Raw genomic sequence first — 14,710 nt, forward strand, 5'->3', positions numbered from 1 at the left:
TATATATGTATTAATATTTGTACATACAATAAAATAAAAAATAAAATAGAACTATAAGACAGCAATGTACAGTATATCTACATGTGTGCAATGTGTGCAGTGTGCAATATTCCACATGAGTGTGTGATGCTAGCTAGCATATTACATTACATTACATTACAGTCATTTAGCAGACGCTTTTATCCAAAGCGACTTACAATAAGTGTAAGAAACATATGACATTATAGAAACGTATTATTTTTCCGCTTAACAATTTACGTGCAAAACATTTAAACCTTTACCTGCTTTATTATAAAACTACCCGGTAGTGTATAAAGTACCTTAAATGGGCTAAACATTAAATTGAAATTGATGGATTTTTTATATTTTATATAGGCTATGTATATAATGCCTCATTTTTTATATATGTATTAATATTTGTACATACAATAAAATTAAAAATAAAATAGAACTATAAGACAGCAATGTACAGTATATCTACATGTGTGCAATGTGTGCAATATTCCACACGAGTGTGTGATGCTAGCTAGCATATTATGGAAACATATGACTTTTCCGCTTAACAATTTACGTGCAAAACATTTAAACCTTTACCTGCTTTATTATAAAACTACCCGGTAGTGTATAAAGTACCTTAAATGGGCTAAACATGAAATTGAAATTTATGTTTTAAAAATATTTCTTAGCCTGGGAACACATACTTGGCTAAGAAAGCTGATTCTTATTATCAGATAATAATCTTTGGATACAGCACTAACTGTTATTATAAAGCTCATTAATGTACTGCTGAAGCGTTTTATTTTGAAACTGGAATGTTCTTCTCTGAGATGAGTCAGATGTGATTCCCTCCTGTAACAGCTCCATTCAGAGGGAGTCCAGTTTAAGCTTCCTATTCTGATTTAGCAACAACTATATGTGAGAAGAAAAATAATAATAAAGCAAGTAAAACGTATCCCTAGAGGTTAAACTCTTCTTGTGAAAAATGTCAGTAACTATAATGTTGTCTAACCCTGAAGGAGGAAACACAACCTCCCAAACAGAGCTGCTGTAAGAGGCGGTGCTTCAACGTCACACTCCATAAATGAAACTTAATGTTTGTCAGAGCAACAGCAGAGCTTCAGTCGAGACTAGTGTCTGTGTGTCTGTCTAAAGAAATAAACTGAGTTTGTCAGGTCTTTCTCAACAACTGACCCAAATACTGGTGAGTGCAGCTGATAGTATTTACTGTGTTCAATAACTAGTTTTAACACAAAACTTGCAGTTCTAATCAAACAGGAAGCTTCACTCTTTTAATGTCATACAGACACTGGTCAAATGAACATACCTTTTTATATATTGCAGTTATTGTTTTTTAAAATCTTTTTATACAAATAAAAAATGACATGTGTAACAAAACCTTTTAATCATACTTTGACTTTTGTTCTCAGTCTGTCGATATGTCTGCTGTCAGCTGTTTGCTATCTGAAGATCAGTTTCGATGCTCCATTTGTCTGGATGTGTTCACCGATCCAGTCAGCACACCATGTGGACACAACTTCTGCAAAAAATGCATCACTGAACACTGGAATACTTGTCACAAGTGCCAGTGTCCCTTGTGTAATGAGGCTTTTACCACAAGACCCTATTTGAAGGTCAACACTTTGTTCTCTGAGATGGTTTTTCAGTTCAGACAGTCAGCTCAACAGAAAGCCAGCGGCTCAGGCCAACAGGTTGCAAAACCAGGAGAAGTTCCCTGTGACGTCTGCACTGGAACCAAACTGAAGGCCCTGAAGTCCTGCCTGGTGTGTCTGGTCTCCTACTGTGAGACTCACCTGGAGCCTCATCTGACAGCTTCAGGTCTGAAGAAACATCAGCTGATCGACCCACAGGGGAATCTGGAAGACAGGATGTGTACGAAGCACGATAAACCTCTGGAGCTGTTCTGCAAGACCGACCAGACATGTGTCTGCACACACTGTCCTGCTTTGGACCACAAAATGCATGAGTTTGTTCCTCTGAAAGAAGAATTTGAAGAAAAGAAGGCAGAGTTGGGGAAGACAGAGGCTGAAATTCAGCAGATGATCCAGAGGAGACAACTGAAGATTCAGGTGTTTAAACAGACAGTGAAGCGTATTAAGGAAAATGCCCACATGGAGGTAGCAGAAAGTGTCCGGGCCTTCACTTCTCTGAAGAAGTCCGTCGATAAAGGCCTGAACGAGCTCATCAAAACGATAGAAGAGGAGCAGAAAACGACACAGAAACAGGCCGAAGCTTTCATCAGAGAGCTGGAACACGAAATCTCTGAGCTGAAGAGGAGGAGCGCTGAGGTGGAGCTGGTCTCACTCTCCAAAGACCACGTTCACCTCCTTCAAAGCTTCCCGTACCTGAATGCTGCTCCACCCACCAAGGACTGGACAGACGTCGTGGTCCATCCACCGTCATATGAGGGGACCGTGGTGAAGGCTTTGCATCAGCTGGAGAAGAAACTCAGTGAAGAGATGAAGAAGCTGTTCGCTGAGGCTGAGCTGAAGAGGGTCCAGAAGTATGCGGTGGATGTGACTCTTGATCCTGATACAGCTAATCCTAAACTCATCCTGTCTGATGATGGGAAACACGTGAAACATGGTGATGTGAAGAAGAATCTCCCAGACAACCCAGAGAGATTTTCTCATTATAATTTTGTTTTAGGAAAGCAGAGTGTCTCCTCAGGCAGATTTTACTTTGAGGTTCAGGTTAAAGGGAAGCCTAAATGGAATTTAGGTGTAGCCAGTAAGTCGGTCCACAGGAAGGGCTTAATCACAATGACACCTGAATACGGTTACTGGTCCATATGGTTGAGAAATGGAAATGAGTACAAAGCTTTTGCTTGCCCATCACTCCGTCTCTTTCTGAAGTCTCGGCCTCAGAAGGTGGGGGTGTTTGTGGATTACGAGGAGGGTCTGGTCTCCTTTTTTGACGTAGATACTGCAGCTCTTATCTACTCCTTCACTGGCTGCGCCTTCACTGAGAAACTCTTCCCATTTCTCAGTCCCTGTAGGAACGACGACGGTCAGAACACCGCCCCTCTGATCATCTGTCCTGTCAATCAAACTGTCTGATCCTTTTTAAAGATCGGCAATTTATTGAACAATGAAGCGTTGCCAGTGAAACATGCACATATTGAATCAATCTTTCCATTTTATCCCCACAAAGTAAATATATACCAGACAAAGTTTTCATACTAAAATACGGACACTACAATCAATACTAGGATGTTGTTAAATTAGAGACATAAGAACTGAACAAGCAATGACAGTTGGACGAAAATGTATTGTCATATATGGTATTAAATCTACATATTCAGAGGTAAACTTGTTTTAATTTGGATGTGATTGGACATTACTTGCGACTTTCGTGTTTTTCTGTAACTCAGTTTGTCATAAGAAGTGAGAACATGAATTAAAATGTTCAATTTTCTTTATTGTAATGCTTTTTAAATAGAAATGTATATATTTGTTTACTGGTATCTGTTAAACTCAACAATGTACTGATGAATAATATTGCTTTTAGAATGTAAATTAATGGGCGTTTGAATATAATTGTACTGATTTACATTTATTTTATTTTGCATTTCTTTAGCTTTTTTTTCTTTCATTATTTTATTTTAAATGTTTTAAATAAAGCACTTTGGGTGGCTGCTCAGCCTGTGTTTGAAGACTATAATTACCAGATTACGTTGGTTTTTAAAGGTTTCCTAACAAGTCAATGACAGATTGTTTTATACAAGTTACTAAGTTAATAAGTCCAGCACTGAGTCCTCAACCTCATTCCTTAAAGACAGAAAAGGTTGATATATGTCAATGAATAAAACAGATGCTGTAAAGTAAATGATGAAATGTTTTGTAATGATTGAAATTACTCTGCTGTAAAGTATCACTTCATTAAAATCCTGTGCAGAAGAAGAATCTGTTGAAGTTTTTTTTTACAACTGGATCTTGTCAATAAAATCTCCAGTTTTACAGGTTTGGTGTGTTTCCCTCCTGTGATCAGTAGATATCAGCACAGCACAAATCAGAGGGAGGAGGGTTTGTAAAGGCTTGGACAGAATGCACACTATTCAACTTCCTTGTCTGATTTAGCAACTCATATAAACAGGAGAGAAGTAAGTATTACATGAGAAGATTAGAAAATGACAGGACAAACACTGAGCTGAACTATGGACGGACAGTAAGATGGTTGAGGAGCTGCAGAGGACTGAGAAGTGACTGTTGTTTCCTGCTGGCTCAAAAATATGTTTATACATGTAGGACTGACTTCTGACGGAGGAAACACCACCTCCCAAACAGAGCTGCTGTAAGAGGCGGTGCTTCAACGTCACATTACTGAAGTGAAACTTAATGTTTGTCAGAGCGACAGCAGAGCTGCAGTGGAGACGAGTCTCTGTATGTTTGTCTACAGAAATATTACACTTTATTCTTCAGGACTTTTCTCAACAACTGACCCAAATACTGGTGAGTGAAACTGATAATATTTACTGTGTTTCAATAACTAGCATTAACACAAAACTCACAGCTCTACTTAAACATGAAGTTAAACGCTTTTCATTTCATCATGACTCTGGTCAGATGGACTAAAGTGAAAATGAAGTCAATAAGTTAAGTCAAATGAAACTAAAAATGATATAGTTAATGATGTACTTAAATCGTTTTTAGTCACATTTTCACTTTTGTTCTGTGTGTAGATATGTCTGCTGCCAGCAATCTGTTGTCTGAAGATCAGTTTCTGTGCTCCATCTGTCTGGATGTGTTCACTGATCCAGTCACCATACCATGTGGACACAACTTCTGCAAAAACTGCATCACTGAACACTGGAAAACTAGTGACAGATGCCTGTGTCCCTTGTGTAAAGAGGTTTTCAACACAAGACCGGTTTTGAGGGTCAACACTTTCATCTCTGAGATGGTTGTTCAGTTCAGACAGTCAGCTCAACAGAAAACCAGCAGCTCAGAGCAACAGGTTGCAAAACCAGGAGAAGTTCCCTGTGACGTCTGCACTGGAACCAAACTGAAGGCCCTGAAGTCCTGCCTGGTGTGTCTGGTCTCCTACTGTGAGACTCACCTGGAGCCTCATCTGACAATGACAGGCCTGAAGAGACATCAGCTGATCGACCCTGTGGAGAACCTTGAAGCCAGGATGTGTACGAAGCACGATAAACCTCTGGAGCTGTTCTGTAAGACCGACCAGACATGTGTCTGCATGCTCTGCAGTGTTTTAGACCACAAGATGCACGAGTTTGTTCCTCTGAAAGAAGAATATGAAGGAAAGAAGGTCGAGCTGGAGAAGACAGAGGCTGAAATTCAGCAGATGATAATGAAGAGACGACTGAAGATTCAGGAGATCAAACACTCAGTCGACCTCAGTGAGGAAGATGCAGACAGAGAGAAAGCAGAAGGTGTTCAGGTCTTCACTGCTCTGAAGGAGTCTGTTGAGAGAAGACTGAATGAACTCATCAAAACGATAGAAGAGAAGCAGAAAACGACAAAGAAACAGGCTGAAGACGTCATCAGAGAGCTGGAACAGGAAATCTCTGATCTGATGAAGAGAAGCACTGAGGTGGAGAAGCTCTCCCTCTCTGAAGACCACCTCCACCTTCTCCAAAGCTTCTCATCCTTAAACATCCACCATCCATCACCCACCAAGGACTGGACAAAGGTCAGTGTTCCTCCAGCATCATATGAGGGGAATGTGGTGAAAGCTGTGGTTCATCTGGAGGAGTCACTCAGTGAAGAGATGAAGAAGCTGGTTGAAGCTGAGCTGAAGAGGGTCCAGAAGTACGCAGTGGATGTGACTCTTGATCCTGATACAGCTCATCCTGAACTCATCCTGTCTGATGATGGGAAACAAGTGCATCATGGTGATGTGAAGAAGAAACTCCCAAACAACCCAGAGAGATTTTCTGATTGTAATTGTGTTTTAGGAAAGCAGAGTTTCTCTTCTGGCAGATTTTACTTTGAGATTGAAGTCAAAGGAAAGACTGAGTGGGATTTAGGAGTGGTCAGAGAGTCGATCAACAGGAAGGGAGACATCACACTGAGCCCTGAAGATGGTTACTGGGCTATATGGTTGAGAAATGGAAATGAGTATGAAGCTCTTGATGACCGCTCAGTTCTTCTCTCCCTGAAGTCTCGGCCTCAGAAGGTGGGGGTGTTTGTGGATTACGAGGAGGGTCTGGTCTCCTTTTATGACGTAGATGCTGCAGCTCTTATCTACTCCTTCACTGACTGCTCCTTCACTGAGAAACTCTTCCCTTACTTCTGCCCCTCTCTTTATTATGGTGGTAAAAACTCTGCACCTCTGATCATCTGTCCTGTCAGTCAAACTGCCTGATCATTTTTAATGATCGGCAATTCATTGAATAATGAATAGTGCCACCTAAAAATACATATATTGAATAAATCTTTCCATAATTTGTCCACAAAGTGAATATAATCCAGACATGAAGACTAAACAAAAAATTGACAGGTGGATGAGCATGTATTTTCATTCATGTTAACAAATGTACATCTTTAGTGGTAATGTGTAGTGTAAACTTCTTTTCATCTGGATGTGATTTGTAATTTCGTCATCTTTTGCGTCATTCTGCCACTCAGTCTGTCATATAAAGTGAGAACATTAACTGGTAGAGTTCACTGTTAAAAATGTGGATTTTTTTATGGTAATGTTTCTTAAAGAGAAATATAAATGTGTTAACTGGTATCTGTTAAACTCAACAATGTACTGATGAATAATATTGCTTTTAGAATGTAAATAACTGGGCTTTTCTATATCATTGTACTGATTTACATTGATGTTATTTAGCATTTCCTTGTTTTCTTTTAAAAAGTTAAAGGGAAGCCTAAATGGAATTTAGGTGTTGCCAGTAAGTCGGTCCACAGGAAGGGCTTAATCACAATGACACCTGAATACGGTTACTGGTCCATATGGTTGAGAAATGGAAGTGAGTACAAAGCTTTTGCTTGTCCATCACTCCGTCTCTTTCTGAAGTCTCGGCCTCAGAAGGTGGGGGTGTTTGTGGATTATGAGGAGGGTCTGGTCTCCTTTTTTGACGTAGATACTGCAGCTCTTATCTACTCCTTCACTGGCTGCGCCTTCACTGAGAAACTCTTCCCATACTTCTGCCCCTGTAGGAACGACGACGGTCAGAACACCGCCCCTCTGATCATCTGTCCTGTCAATCAAACCGTCTGATCCTTTTTAAAGATCGGCAATTTATTGAACAATGAATAGTGCCAGTGAAAATAACATATTGAATAAATCTTTCCATTTTATCCCCACAAAGTAAATATAATCCAGACAAAGTTTTCATACTAAAATAAACTAAATCAATACTAGGATGTTGTTAAATTAGAGACATAAGAACTGAACAAGCAATGACAGTTGGAACAAATGTACATATTTAAATCTAATATTCAGAGGTAAACTTGTTTTAATCTGGATGTGATTGGACATTACTTCTTCATCTTTTGCGTCATTCTGCCAACTCAGTTTGTCATATAAAGTGAGAACATGAATTAAAATGTTAAAAATGTTTTTTTATTGTAATGCTTTTTAAATAGAAATGTATAGATTTGTTTACTGGTATCTGTTAAACTCAACAATGTACTGATGAATAATATTGCTTTTAGAATGTAAATAACTGGGCTTTTCTATATCATTGTACTGATTTACATTTCTTTTATTTAGCATTTCTTTAGCTTTTTTTTCTTTCATTATTTTATTTTAAATGTTTCAAATAAAGCACTTTGGGTGGCTGTTCAGCCTGTGTTTGAATACTATAATTACCAGATTACGTTGGTTTTTAAAGGTTTCCTAACAAGTCAATGAATGATTGTTTTATACAAGCAACTTAGTCCAACACTGAGTCCTCAACCTCATTCTAAAAGACAGAAAAGGTTGATATATGTCAATGACTAAAACAGATGCTGTAAAGTAAATGAAAACCTGTTTTGTAATGATTGAAATTACTCTGCTGTAAAGTATCACTTCATTAAAATCCTGTGCAGAAGAAGAATCTGTTGAAGTTTTTTTTTTTACAACTGGATCTTGTCAATAAAATCTCCAGTTTTACAGGTTTGGTGTGTTTCCCTCCTGTGATCAGTAGATGTCAGCACAGCACAAATCAGAGGGAGGAGGGTTTGTAAAGGCTTGGACAGAATGCACACTATTCAACTTCCTTGTCTGATTTAGCAACTCATATAAACAGGAGAGAAGTAAGTATTACATGAGAAGATTAGAAAATGACAGGACAAACACTGAGCTGAACTATGGACGGACAGTAAGATGGTTGAGGAGCTGCAGAGGACTGAGAAGTGACTGTTGTTTCCTGCTGGCTCAAAAATATGTTTATACATGTAGGACTGACTTCTGACGGAGGAAACACCACCTCCCAAACAGAGCTGCTGTAAGAGGCGGTGCTTCAACGTCACATTACTGAAGTGAAACTTAATGTTTGTCAGAGCGACAGCAGAGCTGCAGTGGAGACGAATCTCTGTATGTTTGTCTAAAGAAATATTACACTTTGTTCTTCAGGACTTTTCTCAATAACTGACAAAAATACTGGTGAGTGAAACTGATAATATTTACTGTGTTTCAATAACTAGCATTAACACAAAACTCACAGCTCTACTTAAACATGAAGTTAAACGCTTTTAATTTCATCATGACTCTGGTCAGATGGACTAAAGTGAAAATGAAGTCAATAAGTTAAGTCAAATGAAACTAAAAACCTTATAGTTAATGATGTACTTAAATCGTTTTTAGTCACATTTCCACTTTTGTTCTGTGTGTAGATATGTCTGCTGCCAGCAATCTGTTGTCTGAAGATCAGTTTCTGTGCTCCATCTGTCTGGATGTGTTCACTGATCCAGTCACCATACCATGTGGACACAACTTCTGCAAAAACTGTATCACTGAACACTGGAATACTAGTGACAGATGCCTGTGTCCCTTGTGTAAAGAGGTTTTCAACACAAGACCGGTTTTGAGGGTCAACACTTTGTTCTCTGAGATGGTTGTTCAGTTCAGACAGTCAGCTCAACAGAAAGCCAGCAGCTCAGACCAACAGGTTGCAAAACCAGGAGAAGTTCCCTGTGACGTCTGCACTGGAACCAAACTGAAGGCCCTGAAGTCCTGCCTGGTGTGTCTGGTCTCCTACTGTGAGACTCACCTGGAGCCTCATCTGACAATGACAGGCCTGAAGAGACATCAGCTGATCGACCCTGTGGAGAACCTGGAAGACAGGATGTGTACGAAGCACGATAAACCTCTGGAGCTGTTCTGTAAGACCGACCAGACATGTGTCTGCATGCTCTGCAGTGTTTTAGACCACAAGATGCACGAGTTTGTTCCTCTGAAAGAAGAATATGAAGGAAAGAAGGTCGAGCTGGAGAAGACAGAGGCTGAAATTCAGCAGATGATAATGAAGAGACGACTGAAGATTCAGGAGATCAAACACTCAGTCGACCTCAGTGAGGAAGATGCAGACAGAGAGAAAGCAGAAGGTGTTCAGGTCTTCACTGCTCTGAAGGAGTCTGTTGAGAGAAGACTGAATGAACTCATCAAAACGATAGAAGAGAAGCAGAAAACGACAAAGAAACAGGCTGAAGACGTCATCAGAGAGCTGGAACAGGAAATCTCTGATCTGATGAAGAGAAGCACTGAGGTGGAGAAGCTCTCCCTCTCTGAAGACCACCTCCACCTTCTCCAAAGCTTCCCGTCCCTAAACTTCCACCATCCATCACCCACCAAGGACTGGACAAAGGTCAGTGTTCCTCCAGCATCATATGAGGGGAATGTGGTGAAAGCTGTGGTTCAGCTGGAGGAGACACTCAGTGAAGAGATGAAGAAGCTGGTTGTTGAAGCTGAGCTGAAGAGGGTCCAGAAGTATGCAGTGGATGTGACTCTTGATCCTGATACAGCTCATCCTAAACTCATCCTGTCTGATGATGGGAAACAAGTGCATCATGGTGATGTGAAGAAGAAACTCCCAAACAACCCAGAGAGATTTTCTGATTGTAATTGTGTTTTAGGAAAGCAGAGTTTCTCTTCTGGCAGATTTTACTTTGAGATTGAAGTCAAAGGAAAGACTGAGTGGGATTTAGGAGTGGCCAGAGAGTCGATCAACAGGAAGGGACAAATCACACTGAGCCCTGAAGATGGTTACTGGGCTATATGGTTGAGAAATGGAAATGAGTATGAAGCTCTTGATGACCCTTCAGTTCTTCTCTCCCTGAAGTCTCGGCCTCAGAAGGTGGGGGTGTTTGTGGATTATGAGGAGGGTCTGGTCTCCTTTTATGACGTAGATGCTGCAGCTCTTATCTACTCCTTCACTGACTGCTCCTTCACTGAGAAACTCTTCCCATACTTCTGTCCTTGTTATAATGATGGTGGTAAAAACTCTGCACCTCTGATCATCTGTCCTGTCAATCAAACTGCCTGATCCTTTTTAATGATCGGCAATTCATTGAACAATGAATAGTGCCACCTAAAAATAAATATATTGAATAAATCTTTCCATATTATGTCCACAAAGTGAATATAATCCAGACATGAAGACTAAACAAAAAATTGACAGGTGGATGAACATGTATTTTCATTCATGTTAACAAATGTACATCTTTAGTGGTAATGTGTAGTGTAAACTTCTTTTCATCTGGATGTGATTTGTAATTTCGTCATCTTTTGCGTCATTCTGCCACTCAGTCTGTCATATAAAGTGAGAACATTAACTGGTAGAGTTCACTGTTAAAAATGTGGATTTTTTATGGTAATGTTTCTTAAAGAGAAATATAAATGTGTTAACTGGTATCTGTTAAACTCAACAATGTACTGATGAATAATATTGCTTTTAGAATGTAAATAACTGGGCTTTTCTATATCATTGTACTGATTTACATTTATTTTATTTTGCATTTCTTTGGCTTTTTTTCTTTCATTATTTTATTTTAAATGTTTTAAATAAAGCACTTTGGGTGGCTGTTCAGCCTGTGTTTGAATACTATAATTACCAGATTACGTTGGTTTTTAAAGGTTTCCTTACAAGTCAATGACAGATTGTTTTATACAAGTTACTAAATTAATAAGTCCAACACTGAGTCCTCAACCTCATTCTTAAAGACAGAAAAGGTTGATATATGTCAATGACTAAAACAGATGCTGTAAAGTAAATGAAAACATGTTTTGTAATGAATGAAATTACTCTGCTGTAAAGTATCACTTCATTAAAATCCTGTGCAGAAGAAGAATCTGTTGAAGTTTTTTTTTTACAACTGGATCTTGTCAATAAAATCTCCAGTTTTACAGGTTTGGTGTGTTTCCCTCCTGTGATCAGTAGATGTCAGCACAGCACACATCAGAGGGAGGAGGGTTTGTAAAGGCTTGGACAGAATGCACACTATTCAACTTCCTTGTCTGATTTAGCAACTCATATAAACAGGAGAGAAGTAAGTATTACATGAGAAGATTAGAAAATGACAGGACAAACACTGAGCTGAACTATGGACGGACAGTAAGATGGTTGAGGAGCTGCAGAGGACTGAGAAGTGACTGTTGTTTCCTGCTGGCTCAAAAATATGTTTATACATGTAGGACTGACTTCTGACGGAGGAAACACCACCTCCCAAACAGAGCTGCTGTAAGAGGCGGTGCTTCAACGTCACATTACTGAAGTGAAACTTAATGTTTGTCAGAGCGACAGCAGAGCTGCAGTGGAGACGAATCTCTGTATGTTTGTCTAAAGAAATATTACACTTTGTTCTTCAGGACTTTTCTCAACAACTGACCTAAATACTGGTGAGTGAAGCTGATAATATTTACTGTGTTTCAATAACTAGCATTAACACAAAACTCACAGCTCTACTTAAACATGAAGTTAAACGCTTTTAATTTCATCATGACTCTGGTCAGATGGACTAAAGTGAAAATGAAGTCAATAAGTTAAGTCAAATGAAACTAAAAACCTTATAGTTAATGATGTACTTAAATCGTTTTTAGTCACATTTTCACTCTTGTTCTGTGTGTAGATATGTCTGCTGCCAGCAATCTGTTGTCTGAAGATCAGTTTCTGTGCTCCATCTGTCTGGATGTGTTCACTGATCCAGTCACCATACCATGTGGACACAACTTCTGCAAAAACTGCATCACTGAACACTGGAAAACTAGTGACAGATGCCAGTGTCCCTTGTGTAAAGAGGTTTTCAACACAAGACCGGTTTTGAGGGTCAACACTTTGTTCTCTGAGATGGTTGTTCAGTTCAGACAGTCAGCTCAACAGAAAACCAGCAGCTCAGACCAACAGGTTGCAAAACCAGGAGAAGTTCCCTGTGACGTCTGCACTGGAACCAAACTGAAGGCCCTGAAGTCCTGCCTGGTGTGTCTGGTCTCCTACTGTGAGACTCACCTGGAGCCTCATCTGACAATGACAGGCCTGAAGAGACATCAGCTGATCGACCCTGTGGAGAACCTGGAAGACAGGATGTGTACGAAGCACGATAAACCTCTGGAGCTGTTCTGTAAGACCGACCAGACATGTGTCTGCATGCTCTGCAGTGTTTTAGACCACAAGATGCACGAGTTTGTTCCTCTGAAAGAAGAATATGAAGGAAAAAAGGCCGAGCTGGAGAAGACAGAGGCTGAAATTCAGCAGATGATAATGAAGAGACGACTGAAGATTGAGGAGATCAAACACTCAGTCGACCTCAGTGAGGAAGATGCAGACAGAGAGAAAGCAGAAGGTGTTCAGGTCTTCACTGCTCTGAAGGAGTCTGTTGAGAGAAGACTGAATGAACTCATCAAAACGATAGAAGAGAAGCAGAAAACGACAAAGAAACAGGCTGAAGACGTCATCAGAGAGCTGGAACAGGAAATCTCTGATCTGATGAAGAGAAGCACTGAGGTGGAGAAGCTCTCCCTCTATGAAGACCACCTCCACCTTCTCCAAAGCTTCCATCCTTAAACATCCACCATCCATCACCCACCAAGGACTGGACAAAGGTCAGTGTTCCTCCAGCATCATATGAGGGGAATGTGGTGAAAGCTGTGGTTCATCTGGAGGAGACACTCAGTGAAGAGATGAAGAAGCTGCTTGAAGCTGAGCTGAAGAGGGTCCAGAAGTATGCAGTGGATGTGACTCTTGATCCTGATACAGCTCATCCTCAACTCATCCTGTCTGATGATGGGAAACAAGTGCATCATGGTGATGTGAAGAAGAAACTCCCAAACAACCCAGAGAGATTTTCTCATTGTGTTTGTGTTTTAGGAAAGCAGAGTTTCTCTTCTGGCAGATTTTACTTTGAGATTGAAGTCAAAGGAAAGACTGATGGTCTTTAGGAGTGGCCAGAGAGTCGATCAACAGGAAGGGAGACATCACACTGAGCCCTGAAGATGGTTACTGGACTATATGGTTGAGAAATGGAAATGAGTACAAAGCTCTTGCTGGCCCTTCAGTTCTTCTCTCCCTGAAGTCTCGGCCTCAGAAGGTGGGGGTGTTTGTGGATTATGAGGAGGGTCTGGTCTCCTTTTTTGACGTAGATGCTGCAGCTCTTATCTACTCCTTCACTGACTGCTCCTTCATGAGAAACTCTTTCCATTCTTCAGTCCCTGTAAGAATGATGATGGTAAAAACTCTGCCCCTCTGATCATCTGTCCTGTCAATCAGACTGAGTAGACTGATGACATTTAAAGGAAAATGAATCATTGTCATATACAATTTAAACCTGTTGTCTGCAGAATGTGATTATATAATTGGTTGATCTGATGGATCTGTCTACCAAATGATTTTCCCACACTCCTGATTCATTAGCTCATTTAACCATGTCAGCACACCTGTGGTTCCAACATGACAAACTCCTCTGAGAGGAAACGCTTACAAGAAACAGACTTAATTTAAATACTCTGCTTTTCTACACAGCTGATTATAGTATGATATTTAACCAAATGTGTTTGGCTTTTGGGTTTTTATAAATCATAATGGAAATTTCACTTTTTTTTCATACCAAAAGATGAATCTATTATGAAAACAATTGTTAGATGCCGGCATTAGAACTGTAATTAAGTTGAATACATATTTTTAGCTGTTGGTGGGACCAAGAATGCTTATGTCTTATATTTCAAATTTCTCTGTGTAATGTCAATTTTTACTTCTGGGTTATAGTATTTTTCCAGAGCAAACAAATCTCAGCCACTGTTATACTTTTACTTTGAAATGTAAGCCCTTTTTCTTTCTTTTTTTTGAAAAGCTGCTGCTTTTCTTGTTTGTATTTCTCAATGATAAGACATGAAAAGATTATCTTATCTTATCTTATCTTAAAAAAAGTAAATCATTGTGGCACAATAACAGAAATAAAGTCAATATTTTTTGGGACCAAGAATGCTTATGTCTTATATTTCTAATTTCTCTGTGTAATGTCACATTTTTTTTACTTCAGGGTTATAGTATTTTTCCAGAGCAAACAAATCTCAGCCACTGTTATACTTTTACTTTAAAATATAATCCCTTTTCCTTTTTTTTTGGGGGGGGGAAAGCTGCTGCTTTTATTGTTTGTATTTCTCAATGATAAGACATGAAAGGATTATCTTATTTTATCTTAAAAAAAAGAAAATTATTGTGGCACAATAACAGAAATAAGGTCAATAATTGTTGGGACCAAGAATGCTATATATATATATATATATATATGGATATATATATATATAT

The 14,710-nt window shown here is 39.4% G+C and overlaps 3 protein-coding genes and 1 pseudogene across 3 annotated transcripts; all 4 read left to right on the forward strand.

Annotated features, from left to right (window-relative positions):
* The first annotated feature begins 1,099 nt into the window (after positions 1-1,099).
* LOC129095580 (E3 ubiquitin-protein ligase TRIM21-like) lies at positions 1,100-3,923 on the forward strand. Its single transcript, XM_054604082.1, has 2 exons — positions 1,100-1,201; positions 1,428-3,923. Exon 2 carries the CDS (start codon positions 1,437-1,439, stop codon positions 3,075-3,077), a length of 1,641 nt encoding a protein of 546 aa, XP_054460057.1. The 5' UTR covers positions 1,100-1,201; positions 1,428-1,436; the 3' UTR covers positions 3,078-3,923.
* Positions 3,924-4,221: 298 nt separating this feature from the next.
* On the forward strand, positions 4,222-6,907 carry LOC129095577 (E3 ubiquitin-protein ligase TRIM21-like). The gene is made up of 2 exons (XM_054604076.1): positions 4,222-4,469; positions 4,700-6,907. Exons 1-2 carry the CDS (start codon positions 4,403-4,405, stop codon positions 6,343-6,345), a joined length of 1,713 nt encoding a protein of 570 aa, XP_054460051.1. The 5' UTR covers positions 4,222-4,402; the 3' UTR covers positions 6,346-6,907.
* A 1,540-nt stretch (positions 6,908-8,447) lies between these two features.
* On the forward strand, positions 8,448-11,303 carry LOC129095579 (E3 ubiquitin-protein ligase TRIM21-like). The gene is made up of 2 exons (XM_054604081.1): positions 8,448-8,577; positions 8,808-11,303. The coding sequence occupies exon 2, from the start codon at positions 8,810-8,812 to the stop codon at positions 10,454-10,456; it is 1,647 nt and encodes a 548-aa protein (XP_054460056.1). The 5' UTR covers positions 8,448-8,577; positions 8,808-8,809; the 3' UTR covers positions 10,457-11,303.
* A 187-nt stretch (positions 11,304-11,490) lies between these two features.
* Positions 11,491-14,377, forward strand: LOC129095581 (E3 ubiquitin-protein ligase TRIM21-like; annotated as a pseudogene).
* Positions 14,378-14,710: the final 333 nt, after the last annotated feature.

This window comes from Anoplopoma fimbria, chromosome 9 (assembly GCF_027596085.1).
Source record: "Anoplopoma fimbria isolate UVic2021 breed Golden Eagle Sablefish chromosome 9, Afim_UVic_2022, whole genome shotgun sequence".
In the NCBI taxonomy this organism is placed as follows: Eukaryota; Metazoa; Chordata; class Actinopteri; order Perciformes; family Anoplopomatidae; genus Anoplopoma; species Anoplopoma fimbria.

Coding starts and splice junctions, on each gene's coding strand:
- LOC129095580 (XM_054604082.1), top strand. CDS start 1,437: ATGTCTGCTGTCAGCTGTTTGCTATCTGAAGATCAGTTTCGATGCTCC.
- LOC129095577 (XM_054604076.1), top strand. CDS start 4,403: ATGTTTGTCTACAGAAATATTACACTTTATTCTTCAGGACTTTTCTCA. Junction 4,470..4,699: donor AACAACTGACCCAAATACTG/GTGAGTGAAACT, acceptor TTCTGTGTGTAG/ATATGTCTGCTGCCAGCAAT.
- LOC129095579 (XM_054604081.1), top strand. CDS start 8,810: ATGTCTGCTGCCAGCAATCTGTTGTCTGAAGATCAGTTTCTGTGCTCC.